The sequence below is a fragment of the Populus alba genome, chromosome 18 (genome assembly GCF_005239225.2).
Source record: "Populus alba chromosome 18, ASM523922v2, whole genome shotgun sequence".
NCBI lineage: Eukaryota > Viridiplantae > Streptophyta > Magnoliopsida > Malpighiales > Salicaceae > Populus > Populus alba.
In genome coordinates, this window is record NC_133301.1 from 13,719,176 (window position 1) to 13,730,575 (window position 11,400).

The 11,400-nt window shown below is 31.7% G+C and overlaps 1 protein-coding gene across 1 annotated transcript; it reads right to left on the minus strand.

Annotated features, from left to right (window-relative positions):
* Window positions 1–1,982: 1,982 nt before the first annotated feature.
* LOC118052064 (synaptotagmin-5) lies at window positions 1,983–9,368 on the minus strand. The gene is made up of 13 exons (XM_073406277.1): window positions 9,084–9,368; window positions 8,738–8,844; window positions 8,582–8,630; window positions 8,325–8,445; window positions 7,753–7,874; window positions 6,892–6,993; window positions 6,159–6,233; window positions 5,177–5,256; window positions 4,118–4,268; window positions 3,785–4,015; window positions 3,361–3,657; window positions 2,977–3,090; window positions 1,983–2,262 (listed from the first exon to the last, which is right to left on the minus strand). The coding sequence occupies exons 1-13, from the start codon at window positions 9,186–9,188 to the stop codon at window positions 2,116–2,118; spliced, it is 1,701 nt and encodes a 566-aa protein (XP_073262378.1). The 5' UTR covers window positions 9,189–9,368; the 3' UTR covers window positions 1,983–2,115.
* Window positions 9,369–11,400: the final 2,032 nt, after the last annotated feature.

Genomic DNA, 11,400 nt, shown 5'->3' on the forward strand with positions numbered 1-11,400 from the left:
TGACGGGCTGGAAGGTGCAGGAGACCAGGCTTGCGTAGGTTGATTAGCTGTAAAACAAGTCTTTTTGTGGATTTAGGAGACCCCCGATACGTAATTTAGCACTGATGATGGAGAAAAAAAGTCATAAAATATCATGTTGATTTGCAAAAACCATAACTTAAAGAGGAAGAAAATGTTTTCTTATCAAGGAGCCCCTCCCTTGCCTTGAAGTTAAGTGTTGTTTACATGGCGCCTGGAAAATACATGTAGATGTGTTTATGCGAAGATAGGAAATGTACTTGTTATATATAGTTTTTAACTACTTACAGTCAAAGGCCTAGAGTGACAACAATTCACTATAAATGCCGTCTCAGTTCTAGGTTTTGTACGAGTATAGAATGATCAATGTACTTCATGTATAGTTTTTGACTTCTTATAGTTAAAGTTCTAGAGCGACAACAAATCATCTGAAGATCTAGAGAATAGAATGATCAAAATTTTTTGGAGTTTTAATTTTTTTTTTGTTAAATAAATCTAAAGTTGTTTATGATTTATATATATGAAAATTATTTGAAGATCAAATGTTTTTTTTTTGCTTTAAATAATTGCTTCATGCTTAAGTTGTTGCATACTATAAGTCGTCTAAGTGTTTAGTCTTTAATAGTAATCCACACAAACCACTAGCGAGAAATCCTCTAAACTCTTTTAAGAAAGAGAGATTTTTATGTTTTTGAGTACTAACTCTTTTTTTTGTGTGTTTTCAAATATTTTGTGTATTGTACTATTTACTATACTTCATAAAAATAGAAAGCATAGCATTCTATTTATAGAAAAACCTAAAATCTATATAAATAACAAAATATTAATTTTTTCATTGAATAATATCACATATATTATTTCAATATAATTTTATAAATTTATTCAATTAAATCTCTACTTGATTTTTATAGATTTAGAATTGTAATTCTCTAGATAGGTTAAACTTTAGTCTTCAATTTCTAAAATATATTTACAATCAAGTCATACTTGATTAATCATCATATTTTAATTTTTAATCAATGATTCTTATGCGAGTGACCCATTAAGTTTTCTAATAAGTTAGTCCAAATATAAATCATAATTCTAAATAAAATAGAATTAAAAAAATTTTAAAAATTATTTTATTATCAATTCAACAATTGATTGATTTATATTTAAAAAATCAAGTATAATATCCAGCAACATGTCATGATCCTTCAAATATTAAAAAAAAAAAATTTGATTGAATCTTTCAGTGTCCAGATGTAATTATTATTTGCTCATTAACAATGTTTTGATTCAAACATTATAATATAGAGTATGTTTACTATATTAAGTCATGTTTATTCTTGACAACATAATTATTTATTATTTGAATAAGATTTGAAACTTTTTTCAAATTTCATTCTACCTTATAAAAATTTATAATTAATATTATTTGAAAACAAGTGAAATTTTTTTTTCTAGAGCAATGAATCCCTTATTGATTACTTAAAAATATTAATATATTTAATATTATATTTAATATTTATTCATTTGTTATATTTATTCATTTGTTACTTTTGATTAAATCGTGTAGCAATATCAAAACATAACAATTTTTATAAGATAACTTAGTAATTTTAAATCTAATAATCACTTACACAACTATTACATGAGCCTTTACATATACACATGTGATCTCTCTATGTAAAATTCTTATATATATATATATATATATATATATATATATATATATATATATAAGGAAATACCTATAAATAATATTTAGGTATTTATTAGATGACATGTATACTTAATTGATCTGCATATATATATATCTTAACAACTCCCCAGTTATAATAGAACATTGATTAGTAATATTTTAAAAACTACATTGATTCAATAAAAATCTCATAATTATTACTTTATAATTTTTAAAAAACATTTTTATTTCAAAAACTTTATCTTTCCTCTAAATTCACTAATCAAATATTAAATGAATATTAAAAATAAATAAATCCTTATTAATAAATTAAATATATTTACATTAAGATAATAGACTAATTCACTACAGTACATAGAAACTAACACTGCCCCTTTCCAAAGTTCTCGCCGGCTGCAACTCGGCAGGTTAATTCAAGAATCACGATAAATATGTTGTGGCGTCCACTTGAGGTGCAAATTTAATCTTCCAGATTTAGCCTCATCAAGTTGGAAGCACTCTTTGTATTCCCCTTCCAATATGACCCTGGTCAAAGTTAGGATGCATCTTCCCATATAATCCTGAATAAATATAAAATTAAGAACAAAAACTCTGTCAATACTCATCACAGCGACACAAGGTCAGCAAACGAGGGCATGCACAGTGCAGTAGCCTCTAAATCCATCAAAGTAACTAGATCTTAAGTTATTTATCAGGATTCCCTTCTTTTAAAAGTGAAAATGCCAAGCACCAAAGATTCTAACAGGGAAAATGCGCACAAGCACCACCATCGCACTCCCATACTGAGATATGCACATAGTTGTGGTGCAGAGGTCAATTTTTATGTAGTATCAAAGACACTCATTTCACCAATATGCTTAACATCAGAAAATTAATGGAAGACATGGACAATGGACTCAGATAAGCATCCAGTTCGGAAGTCAGTTCCACCACAATTTACAAAGATATTAATTTTGTAGTATGATGTGCAAGCAGTAAACAGAGAGCATTTTGATGATTGCTCCAAAAAACATAAATAATAGTGGAATTGATGAAACTTTCTAATTTCAATAGCATTGACAATAAGAGCAGCTTTACTTACTCTCAAACAAACCCACAAATTTTCTTATTAAAATGTTCTTTCAGGTCATCATAGCACCAACCTGTGGGGATAATTGTGAGAATGCAATTGAAACACAGAACTATGGGACAACAATGTTTACACCTATACCATCATGTAACCAATGAATGATAAACTTGAAAAATACAGCAAAAGTTTTTTTTTTTTTTTTTACCTTCCCGAATGTGTCATGATCCCAAACTTCGATAATAAGCATATCATGCAATCCATCCTCAACAACAAAGTCAAAAGTTTGATTCCAAACAGGATTCAAGCAGTTGTTCACGACCTGCACAAGGAATTCAAAATGAAGCAAAAGTATGCTCTGCAGCTGGAAAGAATCACAGTACTACTGAAGATTTTAAGAAGCCAAGAGCACGAGGCAGAAATGCAAAGATAGATTAAACCCCCTTCTTCAAGGATCTCATTCACCGTAAGAAATGCACAACGAACAGAAATAACTAGAAGTGAAAAGAGCAAGATTAATGAAGAAATCACAAGTGATTTAGCATTTAAAAATATAACTTAAAAAGTTTCATGGTTTGGCATGAAACCTTACCCTCGTTTTGTTTCTCATCTCTGATTTCTTCATTGTTAGTGTAATGAAGGGGTCAGCCTTACCCATCAAATCCACCATTGGCAAGTCTTCTGCAGAAATGACAGTGACAGAGAGAACTCCTCTAACAATAACCTCTCTTCTCTTTTGTGCGACTTCATTTCCATTTCCAATAATTCCCGTACCATTTTCCCCGCTTTTAAGTACCTTCTCCAAAGAGGTCATTGAGATGTCAGAGGAAAAAGGGTTGACAAGGCCATTCTCCACGCCAAAAGGACAGTACAAAAGCTCCAGGTGCACCTAAAATCATACAATAGTTGAAACAACCATAGAATTGTGACAGTCCCTCATGGTTCCAAGGAGATAAAAGATCTCTCTGACTTTTCACGATAAAGTATTTCTGAAAGGAGGTAACAAGTGTTCCTACCTGCCCCCTGTTTTTATTATCTCGTTGAACCTCCAAATCCTTGACCAGCTTCAACCACACATCCTTCACTTTACCAGGCTCAAGCTCGCTTAGCTTTACTTGGGCACATCCAAGAAGCTCAGCTGCCTGTAGCCCCTCATCATCATAAACTTTTACCACCAAGTGTTGTGTGGATGCATCTTCGACAACAAATTCAAAGTGTTCGTTCCATATTGGATTTAGATCATTGTTCTACAGGGGAAAATATCTCAAATCAGGTTATGCAACAAAAAATCCGCTCAAGAGGAAAAGGTTATCTTAAATTACACTACCAAAGAGTGTCAGGACACTCACGATTATTTTGCTGGTTTTTGTTTTGTCAGGTAAAGGGCGTATGTATAACTTTGCAAAGGGATCCGATTTCCCAATGAGGTCTTTATTTGTCAAATTCTTTGCCTGCACAAGCTTCACCTCCAATATTCCCACGGGCTTTAACTCCAAGTCCCTGCACAATAACATTATTAGTTACTTCAATGAAATGCTAAAAAGAAAACAGTAGCAACCAATAACCACCACTAGACCCTGCCCCATCTCCCATGGTCCCATCCTAGCAGGTTGAGAGGAGAAAAGGCACCACCAATGATTCCATCACCCCTTATGAGCAGTCCTGTGGTCCCACCCTCTCTCTAGCTATTTGAAAAGAAAAACTTAACCACCAACAATGCCATCACCTCTTCTGGGCAGCTGAACCATGTATTCAAATAGAAAGAGACTGTCAACAGACATTCGAGTCCACCACTCGGTGAGTGTGCAAGGAGATCAACAGTACATTTATTGTACTCAGTGATCCCAGAAACAACTGTTACTTGCATTTTTTGGAAATATCCCTGCCCTGTATAGAAATATTGGACCACGGCCACCTCGCACAACTCCATGTTTGCTTGGGAACACATGTGAAGTTGAGCAGACATATAAGCAGCCTGTCTGAAGAGTGCGTGATAATGGTATGCAAACAGAGTGTGGCCCTCAAAAGGTTGCAAGATCTAAAGAATGGCATGTCTAACATCCATATTGGGAATAATTGCAGGAAATCATTCTGTAACACTTCTTCCAAGTTATCATGTGATATCAGAATCCTGTTAAACTCTTTCAATGAAGTGAAAAGGTGTGAGTGAGGGAGATCTCCAGTATACAAATTTGGTCCAAGACCTCAAAAGCCAATCCATTAAGTATTTTTTGGGCGATGAGCCCATGGTGTTACACTTGATCATTCAAGTTACCCAAATGCTTTTCTACAATCATGGAGTGAATATTGAGAGACCAGCAATCAATGACAATGGTTTTTATAAGGGAAAAAAAATGAAAAGTGCAACAAAAGTTCTGGTTTCTATCTCTTTCCGTGTACTGATATACCTGTAATCCCCAGGCAAAATTGGAACAACTTTCCGAACAGGCCAGGTGATAGAATCTTCAACAGCATTCCGTATTGTCTCCTGTATGAGTAAACATGCAGCTTTATTATGCTTGAATCATGTTGTCATATAAATCTGGAAAGTAAAGTTCCGTTGTTTTTCAAGAAAAAGAATACTTACCCTGCCATCCTCCACAAGCACCATATACATGCAATCAAGTATTTGCTTATGACTGAACATATAAAACACCCTTGTAATAAGAAAAAAACAACATGCTTCGCCCATATCTACAATTTAACTACTTGAAATAATCTAGTCTCTCACAACACAGCCTAAGTCTAAAATCTTCAAAGGCCAACAGAATATTTCATTATGCAATCACAATGATCGATCCCAAATTGCGGCGATAATGGCTTTTGATCAACTTCAATTCAAGAACTTGTGAATTGTCACAGCACTTTGTCCTTAAAAATCCAATTTGTAATTCAAATGGAGCTTGAAGTCTTTGGTATCAAATCATTCACAAAGCCATGAAGATCATGTACCTTTTCACAAGCCTAAACTAGGAACTCGTAAACTTTAATCTCCTCGACAGAATCTACCAGGATATCAACAGACAGATTAAACATCTTAAGTCCATCATTAAGACAATAATATAAATGCCAATGAGACTAGAAACTTTTAATCCAGTGTTGAATTAAATGCATCAATTAGAATTAAATAAGAGAATTGTTGTACTTTCATTTTGTACAAAAAGAGTAGTCTCCATGGTGGCCAGGTTAAAATTTAAGAAGTGTGTGAAGTTGACAATCAAAATTATCAATATGGGAAAAGAAGTTAATTTCCAATCCATGTAATTCAAAAGAAGTCATGCTAATTGATAGAGCCAAACAATATTTTCACATGATGAAATCAGGGAAGATGACAATGGGTTCTTTTATCATATGATGAAATGAAGAAGGCCAACAATGGGTTGTACAAACCTGAATAGCATCATCAAGTCCAGGAATTGCAGAGATGTCACCGCCAACAACTTTAAGTGTAAAATCCATTTTTTTCTGCAAGCCAAAATCATGTATGCTAAAAACTTATGCTTCCTCAGTGTATTCATGCACAAGCTCGTGATCGTGTGTGAGAAAGAGAGACCTAAAAAACACATTAGCACAGTTAACTATTTAGTCTAAATTCACTTCTTTGTAGTCAAATAGATCAGATTGAAGCTTTGGATCAGACCACCTATGATTTGGACAGCATGATGCTACCATTCCCATTCAAATGACACTTCAAACTCCCAGTCCCATAAAAATGTCTTATATAAATTCATCAAAAGATAGAAGAAATGGAAGAAAGAAGATTTCAAAAGCATATGACTGAAAAATGGATGTTGGTTGATCTGAAGGGAACAACATAGAATTGACCGCATGTCTGCATGTGCTGCTATGTTGGTAGATACTAAGATAGTCGCATACTAAGGTCCATTGGTAATTAGACCAGATAACTTATTTGAATAACATGCGAGTAAAATATTATATTAATTTGCTGGATAAACGCTTGCTTGTACTAGAACAACACATGCTTGTCTATGTCTGCAACTTCATCTAGCAACACCCCTCAAATACACACAAAGAACCCCCCCCCCACCCCTCTTTGTGTAAATTCATATACATACCCTTTTCAAATCTTAGAAATTCTAACTCTTGAGAATAGATACTGCACCTTTTGTCTCAAAGAATAACAAATAGCTCCAAAGCAGGGGAACTCGGGAACTAGTGGCTTAAAGATCAACCTGAAAACCCCAGTAAATCCAATATCTTTCACCTGAATACAAAAGATCAGAAAAGGGAAAAGAAAAATAAAATAAGAGGAAACTTAACAGAGAGGGCAAAGCATGAAGTGGTGACAAGCTGCACTGAATGTCATGTTACAGGATACAAAAATAAATTCTTGAATGATTAGAAAAACTCGTCATATTAACACAATAAGACATACGACTGATACATGTGCATGCCTGGTGGGAAGGTCCTAACATTCTACATTTGACCGGAAGAAGAAATCTGGAACCATAATAAAAGATGTAGTCAGCCCTGAAACGATTACACGAGAAATAATATATTGAAAGAAGCATATTTTGGCTATAATTTTGTAGAATTTTCAGAAGATTCATGCAAGAAAAATTGCTTGGAGCAGGAAAACAATTAGAGGTTCATCTTTATTTTTCACCTTCCAGTTTCCAGAACGTTTATTTAGATCATTTAATATTATTAATGAAGTCTTCTAATGCAATGCAGATTAGGACAGTATCAAGTTTTGGACACAACCATACCTACAGTTGCATTAGGGGGGCAAGTCCCATCCTGATTACAACATTCAGCAAAAATTTCGATTGCTAAGTAGTAACAAAACCAATGTGAAAAGACAGTAGCTTGGATAGGTATATGGTTCAGCAGGTAAAGCAGAGTTTCAACAGCACAAGTATAGAGATTATGTCAAAATTAAGGATAAAGATTCCATATTCTCTGCTAGCTTGCCTTTGACGGGTTTACATGGTGATATTCTGAATTTTTGTTATTGTTTTACCTGTACTGGCAAAGAAACGCCAAATCTAGTCTTAATACCAAGTATTATACTTGGATTCCCATCCCAGTTCATTTCCAACTCCATAGTGATGCCACTGCCTCCATCTTCGATGATAGAAACTCCTAAAAATAACATTGATTTAGGATTGCCAGTTTGTACCATGGAAAAAATATTGTACCAAACGATTAAAATGCACAGAAAACAGAATTCTAAATCTGACCATAACCAAAATACTACTGTTAGATAGGTTGACCTTGATGATGTAGAAAGCAAACACGAGAGAGAGAGAGAGAGTATCAAAGTCTTTTCCATTATTAATGAGCCTACCTTAATTTTAACTTATACTTCTACATGTAATGTTAAGATATTTTCTGGTTCTTTTCTTGGAGCCCAAGTGGCTCTATTTGTTTAAATATCAAAGGGATCTTTGGTAATTTCATGTTAGATATGCATTACCTGTAACAATTACAATGCACAGAAAACCAATATCATAAATAATGGTATCCCAGTTGCAAAATAAAAAATTTATAACTAAAATCTAACAACGTTGCATGCAATGAAACAAAACCAACCTGTAAATTGGGGCGCAACAGTTCCAAGAGTAAATTTTGAAAATTTGAGAGATGACAATATAACCGGTCTATATTGCTCAAGCACAGGCTCCACTGAAGCTTTTATCAGCCCAGAAGCTGCCTACACACACCAAATTATAGATACACTAATTCACTTTCTCGCAACCAATTGACAATGACCCTTTATTTCTAATAACTAGATAGTCAAATGCTATAATAACCTAGAACAAAAGTGAAACCCCACAGTAGCAAAATACCTGATCAACATATGGCCAGATCTTTGTAAGATGTTGATTAAGCCAATCCAACTGAAGAAATAAAAAAAGCAATAGAAATCAAATAAGTAACATCATTAACACATACATAACATATACAGAGACCAAAGATGGAAGAGTAGGAGTAAGCGAGAGCTTAACTTCTGGCGCTGAGAGAAGACAACCCAAGAAGGGTAGAACTCAGCTGGCAAGATCTTTCTTGAATCATCCACTGTCATTCTTGCAAAAGCAGCTATAGTTGTTGCCTGAAATTATGATTAAAGAAGAACCCGGAAACAGAAAAACATACAAAGAAATCAAAAAACACATAAAGAAACAACTTAACAAAAACCCAGAAACACAAACACAAATAAATAAAAACATAACAAAAAATCAAACTTTACAACTTCTTAGCCAAAACCCAGAAACCAAAAACACAAAGAGATGCAAACTTTATAGTCAAAACAACATAATTAACATCAAAGCAAGACAGATAGCTACTTACAAGCTCAGACCGAAGCTTGGATCTTGCGTTTTCAGACTTAACAAATCCGACAATCAAAGCTAATCCGACAGCAAGACCGAAAATTAAGCCAACAAAAAAGGACATTCTGTGTTCTTGGATCAGTGCACGCTACGCGGTGAAAAAGAAAGAACGTAGTAGTGTGTGTGAATGATAACAGAAGAAGAGAGAAGTTTCCTTTCCTCTTGTGTGCTTCGAGTTTCTGAGGCTAGAAAGTGTTTGCTTACTGTTTCTTTCCGTTGGTTTTTCTCGCCGTTTGGTACTGTGGGTATTGCAGTAGTTGCTTTCGATTTGTTTTTTCATTTAAAATATATTGAATTAATATTTTTTATTTTTTAAATTTTATTTTTTACATTAAAATAATCTAAAAATATTTAAAACAAAAAAATTAATTTTTTTATTTTTTAAAAATTAATTCTTTACATTAAAAAATATATAAATATTAAAAAAAATAATTTAAAAAAAAAATGTATCCGTGGAAATCAAACTTTTTAGTTTTAGTTTTTTTATTTTTTTACTGGTGTTTTTTTCCTTCTTTTTAAGATGCAAGAAAGTAAGTGAAAAGTCGTTTGCCGACATAAATCCGACCTTTTCTCTTTATGTATTTTGTTTTGGTCTTTTTAGGACTGCGAGATTGAGATATTTTATTGGATGCTTGTGATTTCTTTCCTTTGATAATGCTTCATTGATAAGATAGCAAATCGCTAGACTGTTGGTTTTATAGGTGATAGCCACTAATTTGACTTATTTTTCATCTTATTTTTTTATGTATTTATTTTTATTATTCAACCTGTTTTTTAAATATTTTTTATCAAAAAATTATAAAATTCATATTTTTTAGATATTTTTAATGTATTGATATTAAAGATTTTTAAAAATATCTAACAAAATTCAGATTATTATTGCATTAGCACTCTGTCTCAAAGTTTAAATTGTGGATTTTTTTAGATTAATCTAAATTTATTTTAAAATATTTATAAAAATTAAAATTAAAAAAAATATTTAAAAAAAAAATTATTGGAGTTGAAGTGATTATATCTATCCTACTTAAGTTTGATTGAGTCACCATCCATTCCAATTCAAAATAAACGTCTGTACTTGATTTTGAGTTTGACAAGAAGAAGTTAAATGAGAAAATACTATGCAATTCGATTTATGTACTATTCGTGAAATGATGTTTTTGTTCTTTTAAAAAAAAGATTAATTATTTTTGTGTTTGAATATTTTAATATTTTTACATGGTATATTAGTTATTAAAAAATTATTTGAAAACATAATTATATTTTCTATCTTAAGCATAATAAAATTATATAATTTCCTTCATAATCAAAACTAGCAAAAAAAGATATAGATATCTTTCTTATTTAATCGTGTACAATAAATTAACAAGTATACCCTTAAGACAATAAATAAATTAATAGTAGGTTCAAATTTGATATTTTTTTATGATTTTTTTATAATTACCGAGGTAATAATTATCTTTTAGCATCAATTAAATATTAATTAATTTGAAAATGATATTAGAGTGTGCATCACATGCACCAACATAAAAGAGGTACTCCCACATTTTAAATGACACGTGCAATGCTTGTCAATAAAAGAAAATATCATTTCGTCGTATCATTAGATACATCGTCGCATCTTTTTTCTCATGATGCGGTGTGTGTTAATGATGGTGGATGGTTTGACACCGGTTAACCTTTTTTTTATTTCTCTCCTACTCGGGAAAATATAGGTTGATCTTCTTTGTTTTTTATATTTCAATTTCGGTCCTTTTAGTTCCTTGATCATTTTGTTAAATTTTTGTTTATTTTCAATTTAATTTTTCAATTCTAATTTGTCTCATATAATTTTTTTTTTTCAATTTCATCCTTATTTTTTGAATTTCTAATTTTTTTCTTTGGCTCTTTTATAAAAGTTTTGATGGTTTTCGATTCATCCTATAATCCAAATTTATAATGTATTATTTTTTCTAATTTGGTCCTTGTTCTTTTGATTTTTTATCCTTTTGTTATTTTTTTTAATTTAACCCTCCAATCAAAAATTTATTCTTGCCCTATAATTTATTTTTTATTTTGATTTTAATCTTTATTCTTTTAATTGTGATTTTTTTAAAAGATTTTTTTGTGTAATTTTTTTTTTCTATTTCATTCTTCAACATTTGATTTGTTAGATATTAAACTTTCAATTATTTTTATGTATGGTGCTTCTGGTCTAATTATCAGGGTCACGAGCCTAAGAAGTTAATACAGGTCAATGTCTTCTTTTATATTTTGTCTTATTTTTTTTTATTTTTTCA

Coding starts and splice junctions, on each gene's coding strand:
- LOC118052064 (XM_073406277.1), bottom strand. CDS start 9,188: ATGTCCTTTTTTGTTGGCTTAATTTTCGGTCTTGCTGTCGGATTAGCT. Junction 6,234..6,891: donor GTTATTCTTTGAGACAAAAG/GTGCAGTATCTA, acceptor TTTGGCTTGCAG/AAAAAAATGGATTTTACACT. Junction 5,257..6,158: donor GACTTGATGATGCTATTCAG/GTTTGTACAACC, acceptor TTACTCATACAG/GAGACAATACGGAATGCTGT.